General features: G+C 54.6%; 1 protein-coding gene across 7 annotated transcripts in view; it reads right to left on the bottom strand.

Moving 5' to 3' along the window:
• Window positions 1-23,127, bottom strand: part of TBC1D22A (TBC1 domain family member 22A) — a 314,050-nt gene that overhangs the window by 268,550 nt on the left and 22,373 nt on the right. For all 7 annotated transcript variants that reach the window (XM_089921472.1, XM_089921473.1, XM_089921478.1 and 4 more), the window contains exons 2-4: window positions 16,490-16,546; window positions 15,123-15,463; window positions 10,806-10,982 (exon numbers count right to left, since the gene is read on the bottom strand). In XM_089921472.1, the coding sequence (XP_089777598.1) occupies window positions 10,806-10,982; window positions 15,123-15,463; window positions 16,490-16,546 (575 nt within the window). The remainder of the gene's footprint in view (window positions 1-10,805; window positions 10,983-15,122; window positions 15,464-16,489; window positions 16,547-23,127) is intronic.

Below are 23,127 nucleotides of genomic sequence, written 5' to 3'. Positions count from 1 at the left end.
GGCTGGTGCTGTGCGGTGACCACACAGTGCTGCGTCTCGTCCAGCAGGAAAGCTGCCGTAGACTGTTTGTGTCCCCAAAGGGCCTATGTTAAATCCCGACTCCCAGGGTGACGGTTCAGAGGTGGGGGCTGTAGGACGTGCTTAGATCACAAGGTGGGGTCCCCCTGGATAGGATTAGTGCCCTGATAAAGAGGCTCAGGGAGCGCCCTCGCCCCTTCGGCCGCTGGAGCACAGTAAGAAGGCGCCATCTATGAGCCTCACCAGGTACGGAATCTGCTGTCGGTGCCTTGACCCTGAACTTCTCAGCCTCCAGAACCACGAGAAATAAATGTCAGCTGTAGCCGCCCAGCCCACGGTATTCTGTTCCAGCATTACCACACCAATAATGCACTTCCTCGCTTTCTATGCTGAAACTAGAAACCCGCTCAGGGCGAAGCAGCCCGTGGGCCTCGGCACCACGCAGGGCAGGATCCTTGGCACGGGTTCAGAGGTCCACAACCACCGGCACACCCTGCAGCCAGGTGACCGGCCATTTCAGACAGCGTCCGTGAGCACCTGCACCCCACGGACTCGTGGGTCTGCAGAGTGAAGCTTTCAAATGAGTGCAGTGTCGAGCTGAGCAGGCGACCGCAGCCCCTGGGCCCATCAAGTGAACAGCAAACCGCCGCTCGTCCCTGGAGCACAGCGTGGACCAGGACTCGGCCCTGTCCAGGCAGCCCTGCCCCCCACTCCTCCGCACGGCCCCTGAGCGTGTCGCACACATCCGCTCCTGTCACATGACTCAGCTTACAGTCTCCTGACCTGCCACCGTCAGGGGCCCCATCCTCAGGGCAGTTCAAGAGCGGGGGTCCAGGACGTGCAAACACGGGGCCCCATGTCTGGCCTCTCCTGCCCCACCGCCCCTGCACATGTGACTGCTGTGTTTCCCTCCCGGGAAGGGATAACTCAGGCCCTTTGAGGGTCACAGAGGGCCTGGGAGTGACAAAGTCAAAACGGCACCCGACCTCTTTCTTCTCCACTTTCTTGCTTCTCATCTTTAACACGTGCAACTTCCCTTCCTACCTGTAAGCGCGAACCAGACAGATGGCACAAGAAAGTAACCAGGGCTTCCCTGGTGGCGCAGTGGTTGAGAGTCCGCCTGCCGATGCAGGGGTCACGGGTTTGTGCCCCGGCCCGGGAGGATCCCACATGCCGCGCAGCGGCTGGGCCCGTGAGCCATGGCCGCTGAGCCTGTGCATCCGGAGCCTGTGCTCCGCAACGGGAGAGGCCATGGCAGTGAGAGGCCCGCGTACCACAAAAAAAAAAAAAAAAAGTAACCAAACAAGGGAGACGGCTGACTCTGGCTCCTGGGATTTCCCTAGGAAGATGGGCAAGCAAACCACCCCAGGAAGAAGCACCAGAGTGAGTAGGGCCTCTGTCTGGAAAACACGCATGACAGGAACCCAGGAGGGTAAAGTTGAAGTGGACAGCCATTGTGCCCCAGCCTCTCTGAGCTCCTTCTCAGGAATTCCACGTACTTCCATGTACCTGACACAGAGGAAGCTCTTGGTCAAAGCCAGCCACCATCACCAACATCACCACCAACACCACCACTACCACCAACATCACCACCATCACCACCACTACCACCATCACCATCATCACCAACATCACCACCATAACCAACCATCATCACCACCATCACCAACATCACCACCACCACCACCATCACCAACATCACCATCACCATCACCACCACCACCATCACTACCACCAAGGTCACCACTACCACCGTCCCAGAGCCCTTGATTTGATTCTAAAGAAGTCAAAATCCTGCTGCTGTGTTGCCCGCATCCTTCCACACCTACAGGGAATTCCAATTGCTCACCATCTCTTCCAACTTCCCTTCTTCAGAAAACCCTCTTCTTTCTAGCTTCATCTGGCAACTTTACAGGATGTGCATTTCTAGAATGCACAAGATAGGATCTGTGCATTGATTAATTAATTAATTAATTTAAAAGTATTATTTTCTTTGCAGTTTCCAGGACCAGACACCTGGCTATGTGTTGGTTTGTGGTCCTTTGGAATCTGAGCTACACTGGGGGGCAAAACCAGGACACAGGAGGGCTCATTCTAAATACTGTGTGTTTGACTATGAAAATTCAAAGTTCATTCACTCGTTCCCTCCACACCCAAGACTGTGTATACAGTTCAACACAATTCAATTTCTGGGTCTCCACTGTGTGGTCGGGGCAGTGCTAGACACCAGCCATGGGTTAAGTGCTACAATACAAGAAAGACAGTCCCTATCTCAAGGAACCAGAAACCTGGTGGGGTGACAGATTTACACGTGCCTATCTGAGTGGCAAACACAGCTGGCTGTCCACCCAACATCCATCCCCTCCCTCTTCCCTGTAACTGGAACCCCAATTCCAAAGTGCCAACGGCCAGGCCCACGAGATCCTTCTCAGCACCCCTTGCAGCTCGTGGGGCGGGAGCCGGGCAGGGGGCACGTGACCCAGCTCTGGTCAAACTGCTTTTCTGATAAGACTACAGATGCCATGGTGACTGCCCTTTGCTTTGACACAGGACAATGACTGCCACCTTGTGACCACGAGCTTAGATCCCTGATGAAATCAATGCCCACAGCTCCCTACCTCCAGACACGCTGCTGAGAAAAATAAACCCCTATTTGTCTAAAGGCCCCTGAGTCTGGTTTTCTGATACCTTCAGCCAAAACGAATCCTAACCAATCCCCCTCCTCAGCTGGTGAACCACAGAGGCCAAGAGCACTGCGGGGCCGTGGGGCAGGAGAGAGCAGGCCAATGGACCCCCGCAGCACTTCCTGAGCAAGCGCCGTGTCCTGGTCCCCATCACTGGACACGAAGACCAGTGGCTCACAGCACGGCCCACGAGGAACTCACAGTCCAGTGGTGAGATGGACACAACCCTGAGAGCCGAGTCACAAGCACAAATGGCTGCAGGGCAGGGAGCAGACTCCTACACACTCTGCCCACTTTTCCTCTCTCATCCCTCAGACAAAAAAACAGACACCACGGTCTCATGAGTATTCAACTGGTTACTTCATGTCCTGATCTACAAAGGAAATCGTTAGAGAAAAAAGGACAAACGTGTAATGGATTGATTTCTCAAACTGCTCCTTTAAAACTGTACAGTAGACGTACAAACGTTTTTTTTTTAATATTTGCTTTTAAGATTATACGCAGGAAATCATTGTCCATGAGAAAGTTACCTGAAAGACCCCTGAAAGTTTTCCTAATTAAACTGAAGATCTGGTCTACCAGAGATATTAAATGAAATGCTTAACTCTCACCAAATCATATTCACTCTGGTTTATTCTAAGCCGAGTGATAACTACACGTAGCTCAAGTGCCACACCTAGTAGTGCGAATGCCACCCAAACAGTGAGGATACTGCAGTGGCAACGCAATGAAGCCAGGACTGGCGCGTCTTCTGCAGCTCTCACACTCCCGTCCTGAGCCCAGAAGACAAAGCAAGCTCGGGGAGCCCCTTCTGCGGGCCTCTAAAGGGCTGGCGAGAACCGATTACAGGTAATGAGAGGAGAGGAGAAAACACAGCCATAAATGTAGCCAGCGTACACAGTGGCAACTGCGCTTTTTGGGTTTTATTATTTTTTCCACGTCTCTCACTTTCAATAACATTGCGTGAACTATCATCGCGGAAACCCTACAGCAAGAGCGACACAGAGGGAGGAGCCGTGCAGAGTCCCCTCCTCCGTGGCAGGACTCGGGCGATCAGCCACCCGTGGGCCGGGCAGAGGCTCTGGGGGGAAGCAGGGCGTCAGTGACACGGGGATGGCGCAGCACGGGGTCCGCACATGTGCAACGGTCCTGGCTGCAGGGAGGATGCTGCCGCAGTTGAGCTGCATTTGGACGTCAGGAATAATTACTTACCTAGTGATTATTTTCACAGAAAGAAAATAAAGCCAGACTGGGAGGACTGCGCCCACCCAAGTAAGGGGGGAGACGTCTCACTGGTGCTCGGCGACACGTGCCCGCCCTGAGCTCGCACGCCTGGCACCACCAACCCCTAGAAAGAGACCGAGGTCTCCCTCCGGGGGTCAGGGGCAGAGGGACCCTCGGTCGGGTGATCTGAGGAAAACACGGCAGGATGAGAGGGAGTGAAGGCGTGGAGTCGTTCGGGGGTGGGGGGCATGATGCGGGAGATCCTGATGATGCGGGTCTGTTCGAGCAGAGGCCTGGAGGAAGTGAATCACGCAGGAAGCCGAGGCAGAGGGACGGCAGAGCACAGGCCCAGGCACGGACGTGCCGCTGCGTCCCGGCGATCGCAGAACAGAGTGAGGGGACGATGGGAGGGGGACAGGCAGGTCGTGGGAGGCCGGGCCTCTCGGGCGTCACCAGGCCGACGGCTGACTCTCTGAGTGAGATGGAGCCGCCAGACGGCTCTGATGGTACCTGATCCGGATCTCATTTCCAAAGGACTGCTGACAGCTGTGCCGAGCACGATGCCGGACGTAGGTGCGCGGGGGCCAGCGGGGATGGGCTGTCACCATCAGGCGAGAGGCGGTGGCAGGGACCAGGCGGTGGGCTGGAGGTGCTGAGCGCAGGAGACCTGGTGACAGCCCAGAGGTGGGAGTGGGGAGGAGGGAGGAGAAGACGGCGGGGGGCTGGGCCCGGGTCACCAGAGGGGGCACCGCTGTGCAGAGATGGGGGCACGAACGGTGACAGGTTCAGGGGGGAGGAGTGAGGGCCTTGGGAAGTCAACTAAGGCAACACGTCCAACCTAGAATCTGCCTTTCAAGGCAGATGAACTTTTTCAAAAATGAACTCCTTGTGTACATTCTTAACGAAAGCTGCTTTGCCAGTGTTCCTCCTGATGTCAGAGAAGATGCTACACGGGAGAACCAAAGCTGGGGGGCAATCCAGGAGAAGCGGGAAAGAAAGGTGGGGGAGAAGAGCCTGGACCCGTGGGCTCTGGCCTCCCTGTCCCCTCACAGAGACTCCCCCCACCCCGACTGGAGCCCGCACGCACTCTGCTCAGTCAGAATCGGCCTCGGCGGTGCTTCCCTGACAGGAGAGGCTCAGCCAACCCACAGCCAGGGCCACGAGACGCAGTAACCAAGGAAAAGGCACCGGCCGAATGCTGCCTCGGCTCAGCCTGCAACGCGCTCGCTCCTCCCGCTGCTGCATGTGCGCCTACTACGTGCACCAGGGTTCTGTCCTGAGCTGCAGGAGGGGACTGCAGGGCTCGGGCAGCGTGGTGAATTCATTAACCCTCTTTTAAACCTTCTCTGTTTGTTTCACTAAAAAGTACTTTCTCCCCAAACCTCACAGCTGAGATAAAACCAGGCTGCAGAGGCTCCCTGCCGGGCTCCCTGGAGCCCCGCCTCTTACACTCCAATTACCTTTCAGAAGCTCGGCTGGCAGCAGGGCCCGGGGGAATCTGAGGAAGCGTGTCCAGCTGAACTGGCACCAGCAGGGCAAAGAACCAAATGCTGCCCACACCTCCGCTGAGAATCGGGATGCGAGCACGCGGCTCAGCCAGCGGGTCCAAAGTGCACTGCGGCGGGGGAGCGCAAACACCGCACGCGAGGAGACCTCGACTCCTCTCCCCTGGAGTCTCTGAGCTTGGGTAGCTGCCAGGGGCCCCCGGGGTAGCCGTTAGCGGAGCTGCCACCTTGTCCCTCCCACATCCTGTTGCCCCTCTGGGACCACCCTCCCCTTTCACAAGGCAGCAGGACAAGCCCGCACGGGCACACACACGCGCAACCGCCACTGTCCCTGGCTGGGACACAGCGGCGAGGCTGTGGGGCTGCGCCTGGTCCTACGGCTGACGCTGGGCACCGGCGGGCCACCGCCCGGACCTTCGGGAACAGGGGTGCCGGCAGCCCTGCCAGCACAGCCAGGCCACGCCGCCTGCCATCCACTCCCGGTCCTCCAGCAAGGCCCTCAGCAGAGGAACGAGGACCCAGCTGGCATCGGCCCTGCCCTCGCCGCGGGGCCGCAGGGCCGCCCCTGCATCAGGGCTCAACCTCCCCAGCTGCGACCAGGAGCCGGCTGCTACCGGGGGCAGGCTCCGGGTGTGCCTGGGTTGGGGGGCGGTGCACACGCATGTCAACACATAGGCAGCACAGTGCCCCGCACAGAGTGAGGACCCGAAACGCAGCAAGTGTGCAGTTATCTGGATACACTGCCTCCCCTGGCTCTGTTTCACCAGTACCTGATTCTGCCACCTGGTGAAAAAACACCCTTCTTGGGCGTGCCCCGGTTTTGTGTCCATCAGCTGTCCCCCTACGCCCGCAGCCCCTGGGCTCCAGCTGACACAGTCCTGGTGGCCCCTTCTCCCTGGGCCACCAGCTTCCCCTCCCCCAGTCGACCCCCCTAATTTCCTCCCCGTCCCCACATCCCTGCACCTCCCCACTGCTGCGTGGCCTTGTTCCGCTCCCCTGGTTCCAGCCCTGCCAGAGGCTTTGCACAGAGAGAAAGCTGGGGGCCTCCTCCTGGCCTTCTCAGCCCTCCAGACCTGCCCCTCGCTGCCCTGCCGGCCTCCCTCCTCCCCTCCCCTACCAGGCCCTGTCCATCCCCGAAGCCCCATCCCAGGGCAAGACCTCTGCACCCCTGCCCTCCCTGGGAAGCTCCAGCCTTTACCCCACACCTCTGTTTTTCTCTCCACTGCGCCTACTACCTTCGGCCGGTTCCTGGAGTGCTGACTGCGTGCATCTGTCTGTCTGTCTGTCCCCGACACTCAACGTCAGCTCCTGAGCGTAGGGGCCCTGGGGTCTGTTCCCGGTACACCCCCAGCACCTACAGCAACAGCAGGTGCTCTACGAACACTGGCCGAATGAAGAACTACGTGGGCACCTGACGTCCACCACCTCCGACGTCACAAGGACCCTGCAGGGGAGTCCCAACTCCCCCGTGATGGCTGATGAGACAGGAGGCTGAGTCACCTGTCACACTGGCTCCCAGGCTGCACTGCCTCCCCTTCCTGCCATCAGGGCCCCTTGCAGGCAGGGCTGTCCTCCAGCCCCGGGCCCTGAAGGGGCACCGAACTCAAACCCTTGCTTCCTGAGTGAACAACTCCATATCACCCTCCCCCGCCCCCGAAAAAAACCCTCTCCTCCCCATAGCCGTCTCCCGGCACACTCTCCGTCTTAAAGCCCAGCCCGGGTGCTCACGGGGTAACTGGACCGGGACCTTGCACCTGGCCTCACTCCCTCTGTGCTCGTGTCTGAATGTCCGGCACCAGGGCTGCGTGTCACACACGGACGACCTCAGAGCCCGGCTGCCACCAGGCGGTCACTCGGCAGGCCTTGGGCTGCACATGTTTAGCCGATGGCCAACTCACATGCCGGTTCAGACGCACGTGGTCACAACGAAAGCCTCCAAGTGTCATTTTCTTGGGCTTCAAAGCAGGCAGCCTTTGCACAAGCAAATACTGAGTCAATGCTAAGAGCAGAGTGAGCTGTTAAGTTCTATTTGCTACTCTCACCCCTGTAAGGGAGCACAAGCTGAGCAAAGAAGAACAGCGCCCTGACGGGCGGAGCGACATTCTGCAGGTAGAACTGCTTCTGCGGGCGGGCGCTGCTCACGTCAGTGATTTTCTTCTCCAACATTAGCAAATATTTGCCACTTACGTCTTTTACGTAATGTGAAGATAATACATCCCGCTGTCTTCCGAAGCTATCTTAACTGCCTTATAAAAACAGGCAATTTGCCGGCTGCGTTTTCTCTTGCCACTAAATACAAATCCAGTAATTCACTTTGAAAGCTTTGGTTTTCGCTTTTTGGTGTTAGAGTTGATACTCACATAGAATTCTAAAGAAAGAAAAAAAAAACCATAATCCCACAACCGAACAAAAGAATCTGATTTTCTTCTAACCTTTCAATCTATCCACACGCACTCACTCTCCCACAAGCCTTGAAAGCTTTACTTTTAAGTGCGATTTTATTTTCAAAAGTTACTCCAAGGACAAAGTCCACTAGAAGATTCTAACTGGGGGCTCAGAACCTGACCCAGAACTGCAGTTCCCATCAGGCAATCTTGTTTTCACGAGCTGTCTCCTTGCCACCTACCATTAGAAGCTGCTGAATGTAACCAAGAAAGTATCTATAAAGTGGCCACATATGTCAATGTTATAAAAATCAAGTAGAGAATAAACAGGCCAGTGCAAATGAAAATAATCAGAAGAAGTAAGAGCACTAACTTTTCCTGAGTGTTTATTGAGTGCTGGCCACGCTCCCAAAAACTTCATATGTATCAATATTATCAGCAAAATCCGTACAGGTTCCCCCCACTACCCGAAAGTAGGGCGTTTCCATGAAATCTTACACAACCTGAAACGGCGTAAAGTGAAGGCGCAAGTTCTGCTTTTCACTTTGTTTCATGAAAGCAAAAGCCCTCTCCGGGTTTCCTTCAGTTAGGGAAAACAGGTACTGAGGAGGTCTTCCGTGAAAGCGAGGTGGTGTAAAGCGGGGGACACCTGTGCTGCCACCGCTGTCCCTGCAGGTGACCGTGCAGGCTGAGGCCTGGAGGCTACGAGGCTCGCTCCAGGGCCCGTGCAGAGGAAGCCACACAGGCAGCTGCCCCGGGAGCCCCGCCCTCGCTGCCCATGCACAGCACTCCTCTCCTCACGCACGGTCCCCTTCCATCGGGCTCGGAGCATGAGGCTTCCACGCACCAAGGCCCCCAAGCTCTCCCTCCCCGAGCTCCCCACGGCCAGGGATGCTCCAGGAATGTCAGGTCAGGGTGAGGAACAGGTGTTCTTCTTCTGTCAGAAGAACAGCTCTTACGTCTGTAATGAGAGCAAGTCAGGAAAACCTAAGGGCCCCTCGGGAGGGGCAGCGAATAACCGGCGTGGCGGCCGCAGACAGACAGGCTCACTGTCGACCCCGCACAGGGGCCACAGCCTCTCCCTAGCACTATCGGGAAATACATGGTTAAATTTAAAAGGTGAGCAGAACAGCGTTACCATTCGTATGGAGAGGAAAGAAAAAAATGTATGTAACGACACACAGACCCAAGTACCTCTCTACAAATCACCTCTGAATCACCAAAGAAACAAGAGTAACTTTCGGGGGGAAGAACTGGCAGACACCCCCTGAAGCAGGGATCAGAGCTGGCTTCATCGACCTCAGGACAAACCAGCACCCTGGCCTCCTGCTGCTACATCAACCGAGAAGGCAAATCAATTAAGTGCTGTTCCTACCAAAAACAGCCGGCCCAAATCTCACCAAGGGAACATGAAACAAGACACTCCGAAGGGCCTACGCCCTTCCAAGACCACAAGGCGAGGCCGGAGCATCACTCTAGCTAACAAGACGAGAGACGTGGCAACCGAACGCCACGCATGATCCTGCAGTGGGTTCTGGATGAGGAAGAAAGGTATCATGGGTGCTACTGGGACAAGCGTCAAGATGTGAACGTGGGCCGTGCGTTAGAGAGCAGTGCCGCATGGATGTTTAATTTCCTGACTTTGACAGCGATATCATGACAACATCGAGAGGGCGTCTTTGTTCTTAGGAAATAATGAAGTCTCGTGGGGCAGATGGCTCAAACGGTTCAGGAACAGCATGTCTGCACGTAAGCGCACACACACACAGAATGCAATGGGGCAAAACGTAAACAACCGGTGAATCTGAGCAAGGAGCGTACGGGGGCGCTCGTGCTGTTCTTGCAACTTTTCTGTAAATTTGAAATCACATCGAAATCAAAAGTTTAATACAACATGTGCGCGGACCATCTCTAGAAGATGACACCTGGAACCGGGCAAAGGGGGAGAGGCGAGCTGGGGAAGGGAAAGGGCTCATCTTCCCTCTGCACCTACCAAAAACAGCCGGCCCAAATCTCTGTGCCGTGCGACTCTGCAGGCGAAAACTGAACAAAACTAAGAAGAAAACACCCACAGTGAGAACGGCACCCGGGCTGGAGCAGCACCTTCCGAGCTTCAGGATCTTTCCAAGGCCGCCCTCCTCCGGCCTCACGAACCAGGCCCGCGGCTTCGTTCCGCAGGCTCGTCCTGGGCCGCGGCCGCCTCCCTCCGCGGGCCTCACGCGCCACCTGCTGGCCACGCGGGGCACTGCCTGCCGCGGCGCCCAGCCCGCGGAGTGCAACCGTGAGGGACTACAGCCACCTCCACCCTCCCGAAAGCTCCGGCATCGGGCAGAACGCCCAGTGCAGAGTGGCACTCAACAGGGATGAGATCCATAAATAGAAGAACACAGATCTGAGTGGAATTCCAGAAGAACTTGAAAGCAAGCACGCCTCAGCCTGGCTGCAGAGCGTCCAAGCGGGTATCATGACCCACGAGAACCGCGCCTGTGACTGTCCTGTCCCCTGCTGGCCTCTCCACCCAAGATCTGTCCTGCCCCCTGCCCCCTGCCGTGCTGACACTCCACGCAGACCGACTGGGCCCCTGCAGGAAGGTGCAAAGTCAGCCACGGTCAGGACGTCCGTCACCGGCCCGGACTGCCGGCCCCACGACCGCTATGAAGGACGAGGGCGTCCACCCGGCCGGCCCTGCAGAGCTCCCCAAGGCAGTGCTAAGAAGCCAGAAGAGTGCAACTGGGCATTAAGGAAAACAGATCAGAAAATGCCGATCGAACTGCAGAGGAAGCACATTAATAAACACGTCGACAGTAAACTTTCAGGACAAACGGCTCTCGTCTTAGTGACCCACTGACATGAAACACAACAGACCAACCTCTCACCAGGTGAATTACACGGGGAGCAAGTGTGTTAAATGGCAGCACACTGGCCTTCAGAGCTGCACCCCCTTTAGAAATGAGGCACAGCCGCCGTGGCCTCGCCCACAGGGGACTCACCAAGGTCTGTGTTGGGGCCGGCGAGGAGCTGTTTGAACTTGTCCAGCCGGGAGGCCTCTCTTTCACTTAAGGCTGAGCTGCTGAGGGTACTGGGCTCGGGCACCCCACCCAGTGCCACGGTCGCCGAGTGCGGGAGAGACTGGGATCTCTGCAGAGGGACGGCATCACTGGCGCTTCCTGCAGAGGGAGGGAGAGAGAACAGAAGTGAGGCTCCGGACACACCCACACCCACGCCCACCACTAAGGAGGCCTCACACATGCCTCGCTGCTCTCCCTCCGTGGATCTGCCATCACCGAGCAGCGAGGACCTGGTTTCTTGAGGGATAAAATGAACCTAGCTCACACCCATGGAGCGTGCCGGCCCTCCTGGTGGAGGGGCGTTCCCCAGTGAAACAGACGCGCCCCACGAAAAGCAAGACACTGACAACCACAGGACCGGAGACCAGGTCTGTCAGGGCTGCCAACGGTCTGGGCCTGCCTGGGTGACGCGCCCCAAGGATCTGCTGGTGTAGGGCAGTGGGGAGGATGCCTGCACGGGTCACCCGGGCCTGGCATGGAGGGAAGCCACCAAGGCACACGTGAAGGGAGTATGAAGCCCATGAAGGCGCTGAGGACTGTCTGAACATCCCAGGTCTCCCCAAGCCCCAGGAGGGAGGTCAGGCAAGGATCGTCACTCAGAGAAAGCAGAGGAAGCTAGATCCCCCACTGCAGGTGGAGACGAGGGGCCACCAGAGTGTAAGCTTGCCCAGCCCTCACCCAGGCACCACTGACCTGAGACAGACTGAAGGGCTGCCCACAAGGACCCACAAGAGAGCCTGAAGTGACACTGCGCGGCACCCAGCACCCGGGACTGGGGACAGGCAAAGGAAAGAGCAGAGGGCCCTCAGGTCACTTGACAAAGAGCCTCTAGGGACCAGCACGGGACCCACAAGCAAGAGGCCCTGAAAGGCTGTAGACCCCCGGGCCCAAACTGCATTGAGCAATCGTATCTACCAAAACTGAAATTTAAAGTAAAGGGCTTCCCTGGTGGCGCAGTATTTAAGAATCCACCTGCCAATGCAGGGGACACGGGTTCAAGCCCTGGTCCAGGAAGGTCCCACATGCCGCAGAGCAACTAAGCCCGTGCGCCACAACTACTGAGCCTGCGTGCCACAACTATTGAGGCTGCAAGCCAAAACTACTGAGCCTACGTGCTACAACTGCTGAAGCCCAAGCACCTAGAGCCCGTGCTCCGCAACAAGAGAAGACACCACAATGAGAAGCCCGCGCACCGCAACAAAGAGTAGCCCCCGTTCGCCGCAGCTAGAGAGAGCCCACGTGCAGCAATGAAGACCCAACGCAGCCAAAAATTAATTTACTTTAAAAAAAAAAAAACGGGGCTTCCCTGGTGGCGCAGTGGTTGAGAGTCTGCCTGCTAATGTAGGGGACATGGGTTCGAGCCCTGGTCTGGGGGGATCCCACATGCCGCGGAGCAACTAGGCCCGTGAGCCACAACTACTGAGCCTGTGCGTCTGGAGCCTGTGCTCCGCAACAAGAGAGGCCGCGATAGTGAGAGGCCCCCGCTTGCCACAACTAGAGAAAGCTCTCGCACAGAAACGAAGACCCAACACAGCAAAAATTAATTAATTAATTAATTTAAAAAAAAAGTACAGTAAAAACTAAGCTCCGGGAAAGGGGGCAAGGAGCAAACAACGTGGAGCGAACATGCTAACGCTGGCCTCCGGCAGCAGCTGTCAGAAGGGAGCTGCCATGCTTTACAGCAAGCACACGGGCAAGGCTCCCAAGGGGGCCCGCAGGGCACCGAGGAGCAAGATGGCCCAGGCCTCCGGGCAGAGTCTGGCCCAGTTACACTTCCAGAAAAGCCTGCAAACGTGGCGCAGCGCTGAGAGCACCTCCCGCTTCGGGGCTCTGCGAGGACAGACTGGAGTGGTGAGGGGAAGGCAGAGGTGGCGAGACTCAGAGCTCCCCTCCCTCCTGGGGACCTGCTCTTCCCAGTGGTCCTCGTGAGTCTGCAGGAGGCGCCGCAGCAGGGGCGGGGCCCGCGGCAGCGCGGAGCAAACGTGCTCGCTTTTATCTATCTGCTATCGCAGAGATGCTCCGTGTGACTTTATTCAGACCCTAATGGCCCCACTTGCCCCTGAGCCCCATTCGAAGGTGGAGTTGGTGGGATCTGGAAGGTAAAGCAACAGCAACGGCCCCCAAGGAAACAGTAAGGTCTACAACCGGGCCTCCTGTCACCGTGAGTGGAAAACACGTCAACGTCCCACCTCCGGGGCCCCTGAGAGTGTGATTTAACCGCCACCCATTGGTGTCCATACGAGACCCGCTCGCGGCTGGGTCACGGTCAGCTACAGGGACAGCCCTCACCTGGCCGATGCCCGCTGAGCCCTTCCCAGCCAATGACACGCTTTGCCATTAACCCAGTGGTACCCGAAATCAAGCAAAGTGCCTCTGACTTCAGGTACAAAGGCAACAGATGTCTCAGACATTCATTAAGAAATAGACAGCCAGAAGGTGAAGTGAAGGCCCAGGGAAGCCAGCCTACGAGCCCACACTCCACCACCACTGAGCTTTGAGGCCGCCATCTCCCCAGGGCTGAAGGGCAAAGCCGACGGCAGCAGGGAGGCCCTGCGGGCACCGCACAGGGTGACATCTGCTCCCCATGGGGGCTCACGATTGGGACGGGCAGTGGCACAAACGCTGGCAGAGACACAGCCACACTCTAACTGCACCATGCCCCGCGGTGGAACGTTCCAGGACATTCAGAATTCCAAAGCGCTGCTCACAGGAGCAGTAAAGTCAAATGGACCTCAAAGGTCTCTCACCCGAGGCAGAGGCCCCGGCCCCGGGCAGCGCATCCCTGTGCGGGGACGGGCGTGGCTGCCACGGCCCATGGGCAGCAGGCCCTGAGGACAGCTCGGGTTACATCACCAGCATCTCCGTAACTGCCCAGGACACCCAGGAAGGACAAAGAGGACCTGAACGTGGTCCTGCCTCTGCGGCTCGCAGGGTCGCAGCATCAGCTACAGAGCCCACAGCAGGAGGAACTCGGTGCCCGGGGACGCCTGCCCGGCTCGGGCACACAGGAGGTGCTCAGAGTGCCCGTCACGAGTCACAGGAACGTTCCATCAACCTGTAAAAGCCCTAACTGGATGTCCTTCCATATTTAAGCTCTAATACTTCAAAGTTCACCCTATTTTAAAGAAAAATGGTTCACGTTCCAATACAAAAACGGATCAAATGAAATAATTCACACCTAAGAAGACTGTAACATTTTAGAAGTTAATTTCCGGAAAGCGTTTTTGAAAACTAGACCTAAGTATGAAACCTAATTCTGCAACTACCAGCAGGTAACCTTAGGCTGCGGGGATGATCTCACTTTCTTATCTGTAAGCACGGGGCGAGCACCCTAACCCCCAGGAGACCCTGGGGAGAGGGATTAGAGGGTGTGCAGCTGCACTGCTGGCCCCCCTGCCCCCAGACCCCCACAATCACCCCCTCACCTCCTTAACACTGCTGCCTCCCCTGGGAGGGTGCCCTGACTGCCCGATTTAGGACCACAGCCCAGACCCCACCCTGCTCTGGGGACCGCTTCCCACCTCCGTTCTGACCCCTGGCACCTGCCACCTTCGAGCCCTCGTGCCTCCTCACACATCGTGTGTAGGCTGCTGTCTGTCCCCCTCGCCAGAACGGACACTCCACGGGGCAAGGACTTCCATTCAGCTTGTCCCCTGGGGCAGCCCGAGCCCAGAGGACAGTGTCTCACCCATCACAGATGCTCATTTAACAACTGCGCTGTTTTCTATCTCAGCCCCTCCAACACAAAACGAGCAGAAGTGAGGAAGGCGGTGCCAGGCACGTGGATACGAGATGTAGACGTGAGCTTACCCTGGCGGAGTTTAGGGGCGGAGCAGAGACCCACCCCTACAGACCCTGAGCCCACGCCTCTGTGTCCTGCAGGGAATCACCAGAAGCGGCCGAGGGAGGTCCAGCCCCGGAACGTGCAGCTGGCCCGGCCCCTGGCCTGGAAACACCCCTGGGAGCAGCCAGGGCGTCCTGACAAGGGCGGGGTCCCCCAAGCAGCCCATGAAAGCTCCCAGCCGGCCACTCCATCTGCAGGGGAGACGCACTCAGCCAGGAGGACCAGAGAAAGTGCGCTGCCTCGGCTGCCCAGAAGGCCCGCTGCCGCTCGGGTCTAGGAGCCCCAGGGCGGGGACCCTTGCTGTATGGGAGGATGGGGCCCTCCCCACCCCGGTGAGCAGCCTCCAGCCCCGCTTTCTGGAGATGGGCCCCATCTCTGCAGCCCTCCCCTCCCACCTGCGGGACAGGACGTGTGGCTCTCGCTGACAGACTTCACCAGCCGGAGGTCACCACTCGGGACCAAAGGAGGCTCCACCGAAGGCTTTGGCTTCTGCTCGGGCCCCAGAGCCCCCGGCGGCTTGTGGCACCCCTGCCGCTGGCTGTGGTTGCGCAGGACCCGGTTGGCCGTCTCCATGACGACCGCGGTGTTCAGGCTCTCGGCCGCCATGGCCAGGAGCTCGTCGTCATCCTCGCCGGCATCCCAGGCGTCGCTGGTGTTGCGCTCAAACTCCTGGAAGGTGCTGCCTCGCTTGGCCTTCACCGGCGTGGTCGGCACCTTGGGTGTGGCCCTGAGCAAGCTGCAAAGCAAAGGCAGCTTTTACTTGCGCCTCGGGGGGCTGAGCGTGGTCACCCAAGACCGGTCAGAGAGGAGAGCCCAGGTGAAAAGGTACACAAGCGAGCCGAGAGTGAAGTGAAAAAGCAAACACGATGCAGAGACATCCAGAATGAGACAAAGCTCACAGGATGCAGTGACAGGGAAGGAGGAGAGGTCTTCTGGGAGAGTCACGCTGAGTGTTCGCCCCACAGACCAACGCACAAGGACACACAGCACTGCCCAGCGATAGTGCCCAGCCCTGCCCCACAAACACTCTCAGCCCGACACCTTCGCAGACCTCCCACGGCAGCAGCTGGCGGTGTGGGTCAGGAGAGACTGTTCGCGGGACACAGGCCCTTGGCAGGTGGATCTGGACACGAGACAACTTCAAGGATGCCCACAGCATGATGACACACAACACTGGCCCCACTGAGTGTCAGGAGCTCATCCGACATGTGTGGTCCTCCAGGGCCACCCCTGCCCCACACCCGCCCCTGCTGGAGGAGCCCAGACACGGGCAAGCAAGCTGAAGGCAGTGGGCAGAGAGCAGGGACAGTCAATTACCCCTTATCAGCTACGTGGTTTGCAAAAGATTTCTCTTGAAGGTTTTCTACTTTTTTGATGGTGTGTCCTTTGAAGCACAAAAGGTTTTAATTTTGATGACGTCCAATTTATCCTTTTGCTGTTGTTGCTTTTGGTGTGTTCTAAGAAGCCGTCTCCCGATCTAAGCTCACAAAGACTTGCCAGCCCCGCCCTGGCCCACGGGCAGCCCGAGACCCCGCACAGGCTGCCCACCTTGGGCCATGGCTTCCACGTCTGCCCTCCTCCGAGGATGGGCTATGCAAGGCCAGCAGCGCCTCACACAAAGCAACTGCTTGATGTGTGTTGGCCGAGTGAAAGGCCACTTTCCTCCCCCTCAGGAATTCCAAGGAGCTGGGGGGGTTGCCACAGCCCCCCAAAACCTGGCCTGAGATGAGAACAGCCTTGTGAGATCTGAGGCGTCACTTACGTGCCATGTAACAGTGGATCAAATGGGGGGTGCTGGGCGCCATACACATGCTGGATGCTATTCAGAAAGAAAGGAAAACAAATTAGCTTCTCCTCAGCTTTCGCAGGAGCCCCCCACTGACTCAGGAAGAAGGCCAGCTCCTCAAACCCACGCCCGAGGGAGCAACTCCGGCCACCGCAGGGTCCCGAGGGCGTGTCTGGAAGGAATGAATAGCGCCGTGCAAGCCCACGACCCGCACACAAGCAGGGCATTCAGCCTCCCTGCGAACGGGCCTCACTGAGGGACCCACAGCCCCAAGGGCGTCAGCACAGAGCCTCGGGCATCGACTAGGGGAGCTGGTGAGGCTCCCCGCAGCCTCTGCCCTCGGACTAAAAGACGGACCACGAAACGCCCGTTGGGAAGTTCTCCTCTGGTACCATTCTGTCTAAAGATGGAATACAGAATTACAGAGAAGAGAAATATAATTTTGTTAAAAGACTTCATGGTTTCACTATAAAGTCTGTGTTCATCAGAGTAGATCTGGAAAAGAGATGGAAACAGAGTAACTTGCCGGCACACTGGTCAGTGGAGCGACCCCACCCATGCCCCTTCCTCCTCTCGACGCCCAGCCAGGGGCGGCCATGGGACCCGGGGCCGGTCAGAAAGAGACAAAGGAGAAACACTTAGCTGGCACACCCCTGGCCCTTAGCTTTCCCCTTCTTCTGGCCCGGAACACACATATGAGGCCGAGAGGTGCCTCAGCCATCCTGCCCCCGAGAGAAATAAACACGAGTTAAAACTAAAGCCTCCCTGGAAGAAGGGCAGTGGGGTGGGGACTGGCGGCGGAGATGAGGAGAGCGCGGGTCTCCAGCAGGTTTGAGAGCTGCCAGCCCAACCTTGGACCTCGGACTTCATGGCATGAAATAAACAAGCCCCTGTTTGTTGACGCCATGGGCACTCAGAGTCCTAACTGATGCGGTCCACGTGGAACACTGAGGCAGAGCCTTGCAGGGTGCGTGTATGTAAAGACAAACACAGACACTCAGGTGTTCAGTAGATAGATGAAGTCTTCTTAGCTTTTTAAAACAGAATGAATGAAATCCTACCTTGTTTACTTAGTAATGTATCACAACTATTTCCCCATATTACTGTTCTTCAATTTACTTAAATACATTTATTTACTTTATCTTTATACATATATTATGCGATACACACGAAAAATATATGTAGCTTATACACATTTAAAAACATAATACTGAGGGCACATGGGACCTTCCCATACCTTTCTCTGCAACTCCCATAAATCTATAATTATTTTCAAGTTTTGTAAGTTTTTTACAAATCTTAATAATGAGTACCACCTCCCTGGACAATCTCCCCTCTAATTTCACACTGTCCCACCATATGGTTACAGGGTAATTTGTATAACCAGTGTTGACCGTGAGATATTTAACTTGTTTAAAATTGTGTGTGACTATAAAAGCAGCAATAAACTTTTCTGGGGACAATACTTTCACACAAATATAACTTCTAAAGGATAAAGTCCCAGAGAAGGAAGGCTTGGGACATAAAGGATGCACGTATGGACGGTAGGTATAAATGGCTGACCCCTGAACAACGCGGTGTGTGGGGTCACTGACCCGCCGCACAGTCGAAAATCTGAGCGTTGCTTCCAGTCGGCCCTGCGGTTGCTCCTACCTGCAGTTCTGCGCACACAGCTTCAGCCCACCCAGATGGTGCAGGGCTGTAGTATTTACTCCTGAAAAACACCCGCTTGTAAGCGGACCCACGCAGTTCAAACCCGTGTTGTTCAAGGGCCCACAGTAGGGACCGTGAATCATTGCTATTTGATGGGAGAAAAGGGGTCTCAGTGCTGCTTCTGCACCTTCTCGATGATTGGGGAGGCTGAGCGATCTTGAAACATATTTTGTTCATCTGTGCTGCTTCTTTTTGTAAAATGCCTGTTCGGACCCTTTGTCCATTTTTCTAAGGGGCTGTTCACCCTTTTCTGATTTGTAAAAACCTCTCTGTAAACAAAGGATTCCTTTGTCACTGAGGCAGTGAGGTGGGCAGAATAAGGGCCCCAAAAATGTCACCGCCCAAGCCCAGCACCTGTGAACGTGTCACCTCACACTGTCATAGGGAAGAAACTTTGTATTCTATTGCAAGTTCATCGCTAAAGGGAGGTTGCCTATAAGCTTAAATTATACACAGTGGCCCATCTCTGGGAACCCTGCCTCCCAGGTAATGAGCATTAAGCTAAAATACCTTTGTTTAGCTCACAGGAAACCTCCTGACCAGGCCCACCTGTGAATGACTGCAGGGAGGAAGAAATGAACACATCCCCTCTGGGGGCTGACGGGAACCAGGAAATGTTTGACTTTATTCCCTCCCCTTTTTGTATAAAAGGAGCCTGAATTATAAGTCAGGCAAGATGGTTCTTTGCGGCACGAGCCCACCATCTTCTTGGTCTGCTGGCTTTCTGAATCAAGTCGTTATTCCCTGTCCCAACAACTCGCCTCTCAATTATCAGCCTGTCACACAGCGAGCAGTACGAGCTTGAACTCGGTGACAAATTTGGGGGAGCCATCTAGGAGCCCTGCTGCTCGTGGCCAGCCGCCCCAGTCGGGGAACTTTCGGGTAAGGCCCTAGAAGCTGGCAGGACCACTTACCCTGAGGATCTGCCCTCCAAAGTTCCCTGAAACGACACCGGCTACCCCAGCGCTTGGCAGTTGGATCAAGGAATCGACATTCTGGGGGCCGATGGGCTCCATACAGTAGGGTTAAGTCGCTCCGCTGTGCACAGCCAGAAACTTTATTTCCTCTCCGTTTGGGGCTTTTTCACTGGACTAAGCCAACTTGTTTTGTGTTTGAGTGGAGCACCCTGTCGGAGAGTGGGAAGAGCTGCTGGACTCCTACCCGATTTGTGAACCGGCTCGCTGCCTTCTTTGGATGCTAGCACTTGTGTGTGCCCTTTGTGTTTTGTCTTGAAAAGGGAGTAATGTTTCAACTCTCCCCAAAGAAAGTCCTCTGAGGTGCTTTTGGATAAGGGATCTGAATACAGCTCCGAAGCACGGGTGAGTGGAAGATGATACTGTAACAACGTGTGGCCACAGTACCTGTTAGGATCTCCACAGGGGGTTTAGAAAGGGTTATCTTGGGACGCTGTGCACCCTGTACTGCTACTCTTGCTGTGTTTATTACGCCGTTTATGGTCTCCTGTGTCCTTGGTATATGGAAAACCCCAAGGCCAAACTTGAGGGTTTATTTAGGATTTTGTTTGCTCTTTTGGTTTTTTTGTTTCATTTTGTTTGGTACTGTTTCTCCACTAACAGCCAAATCAGTTTTGTGATACTTAAAACTTTTACTGACATTAAATGGAGGAAAGGAACAGGAAAAAAAACCTGTCCTTGTCCAAGAGTGGGACATTTGAGGAAAAAGAGAAAGGTTCCACTTGGTTCCTAAAATCACCAAAAGCTACAAACAAACAGAAGTGTCTTTTCCATAAATACTAGTAAAAAGGGTTTAGCTATGGTAGACAGGTGACCTTGATTTGTCCCATTTGCCAGAAACCCAATTTGAATCCAACCTCTTCTATAACCGATGGGTTTTACATTGTTGTACCTGATTCACGGCTAAAATTTTCGAATGGGAACTATGAGGTCCCTGTGTTTGTGTTTGCACATGTTTTATAGATGTGTGGCACTGCCAAAATTAATCCATAAAAGAGCTCTATTTAATTGGCTTAAAGGAAATTAAGTGCTTATAAATACTCAAATATAAAAGAAACTGGCCAGAATGAGTTTCAGGTTCACGTGATCTAGGAAATACTCAGTATTAACATCTGGTGTTAAGGTTAGCTGAAGCTTGTTGGTTTGATACAGATATGACTTTAGAGTCATCACCACTACGTAGAATACTTTCATTGTACCTGGGTTTACTAGAAATCAAATAAGGCCCTATCCCTGTTATAAAGTTTGTCGGCAAGAAAAATAACAGTGTGACGAAGCTTTTAAGTAAGTAAGATAGAGGTAAATGAAGTAGAGAGTTTTGGGTAAACTCCGCAGGAATAATGTTCTGGGAATGTCTGTCTGGAATAGTCTCTCCAGGTTTCTGTAACTCGAAACTAAACTAAGTTCTAAGATAAGATTGAACTTAATTAAAATCTCAGAGGTAAAGTGGTACAAGACCTGATTTTGGTTCTCTAAGAGGACAAAGTTTTCTTAAAATATTGAACTGCTTTTGGTAAAAGAATGAGTTTAAGTGATCTGTATTTGCCATTGAGATCTTTTATTATCACTGGTTAAAAACGCTTTGATATTTTTGACAAACTTCCCAAAGATCAAGTTCTAAGTGGGGTTCATTTGACCTCTGGCTAACTTTTGGATTTTCCAGAGGGTCCCTGGAACACCTCAAATTACTTGTTTTCTCTCCATCTCAGAGAGAGGAATATTAAACTCATTGGGCTTATGTGGTGTGTTGAATTGCAGGAGAGGCACTGTCCGATGAGTGATGATAAACTTCTTAGGTCGTATCACATGGGTAAATGAATATATTCTAGAAATTATATAGAACTCCTAAAATTCTGGTATATCCTGGTAAAGATAACAGTCATAATTATAGAAATTATCTTAAATTGTTTGCCACAGCAGTAATCAAGTTTTTGTTCAACTGCACTGCAATCCCAGTTGGTTGATGCCAAAGCCAAAAGGCGTCCTTTTAATGATTAGATGATCAATTGCTATCTATGGTCTTAAGTGGCTTTTGAACGACTCTATAGCTGTTTTGTGGGAAAAAGCAGGGAAGGATGACGGAATCCTTCCTGTGCAAGCATTGGTACTGTTATCAGGGAAAATAAGGAAGGGAATGAGGACGAGCACACACGGCTTCAAACCTTCACTCCTCTGGCTGAGCTGGCGTCCCAGCCACTCTGGCCGTTCTGCCAATATATCCACCCCATCCACTACCTCCCGTTCCCGACACTGGGGCTCAGGACCTCCCCTCCTTCTAGGGATCAGTTAGAAAAGCCTGTGTTAGCTTCTGAGGCACAGGGACTTGTATCCAAGTATCGCCATCTAAGACCCGACAGGGCACCCAATTTGGGCCAGGAGCCACTTCCGGGACATCATGGCTATTTCCCCTATGCCATTATCTCATAGGGGGACTAAATGCAAATGACCAGCTGGCTGGGTTTCTCAGACTTCTTTAACTGGGTACAGGGAGGATCCTCTGCACCTGAAGCCCACCTGGCAGCACCCACAGCCGAGCCAAGGGAGACCCCAGTGAGGGAGGAAGGCCCCATTTTGGCAGGGCTCTGAAAGGGGAAACCAAAGCTAAAGAGTTTGAACAACGTTCAAGAAACTCAGCAAAACAAATGAAGACCTCTCTGAATTTTTGGAGAGGATTTATCAGGCCTACAGACGTCATACTAATGCAGATCCCGAGGTCCCTGAAAATATCAGAATGGTCAATTTGACATTTCGGAGCAAAGCGCTTCAGATATCAGGACAAAGTTGCAGAAATGAGGTGGTGAATTTGGAATGAACCCTTCTCGATTGGTAGATGTTGCTTTTAAAGTGTTCAACAGGGAACAACGACAGAAGAAAGAAGACGCAAGACGACACGCCACTTCTTCGGCAGTGGCGCTGGATTCCCGGAAGGAGGGGTGAGCCCTCACTGGGGAAAGAACAGCATGCTGTGAGGACGAGGAACACTGGAAAACAGAAAACAGTCAGAGCAGGAGCCCCTCGCCCGGTAGAAAGACAGGGACACTCGGAAGAGGCCCAGGGGCTCCCTTGGACTTGAGGCGCCTAACTTCCCACAGGAGCCCCGGGTAAAACCGACAGTGGGAAGTGAGCTGATTGTCTTTCTGACAGACCTCACCCTGAAGTTTTTCACCAAAATGCCTTGACATCAGAATCCAGAACACACACTTTTTTTTTTTCTTTTTTTTTTTTTTGCCGCAGCGCATAGCTCGTGGGATCTTAGTTCTCCAACAAGGGATCGAATCCGGGCCCGCGGCAGTGGAAGCACAGTCCTAACCACTGGACCGCCAGGGAATTCCCCCAGAACACGCTTTACGCCTACAGATGGAGCTCATGAAAATCCCAGAAAAGGAGACAGAGCTCTTTCCCCCAAGGTCTTTAAAAATAACCCAGAGCCTGCTGTCAGACCTCCCCAGATGGGGACTCAACACAGAGGAACCTGCCCCACCGAGGACTGAAAGACAGACTCTCCGCAAATGCCTTAAACTGCAAGAAATTTCAGACAAGCTGGTGGTGTTTGTGTGGACGCTCTTTCAGGATGCGTGGAAACATATGCCACCTGGACAGAAGATCTCTGATGTGGGTAAAGCCCTCCGTAGGGAAATTATCCCCTGATTTCGATGACGGCATTAAAACAACATTCATCCTGGAGACCATAATCAACAGGAAAAACCAAGAAGATGAATCATGCATTAAAAAGGAACGTCGCTAAAACACGTCACGAGACACTGAACTTGGGCTAAGGCCTTGCCAGTTGCGCTGCTACGGATCAGTGGCTCCCAGAAGCGGGCTTAAATTAAGCCCCTTTAGAATACTGTATGGCAGGCCATTGCAGGTGTGTGCCCAGGCAGGAGGATCTATAAATGCTAAAGACCTAGTGGTGGCCAATCACAT

Source organism: Delphinapterus leucas, chromosome 11, assembly GCF_059928025.1.
Source record: "Delphinapterus leucas isolate spDelLeu-1000000601 "Yukka" chromosome 11, BTC_Dleu_Yukka2, whole genome shotgun sequence".
NCBI classification, from domain to species: Eukaryota; Metazoa; Chordata; class Mammalia; order Artiodactyla; family Monodontidae; genus Delphinapterus; species Delphinapterus leucas.
The sequence above is the reverse complement of the archived record's forward strand: the minus strand, read 5'-3'. Positions and strand labels throughout refer to the sequence as shown.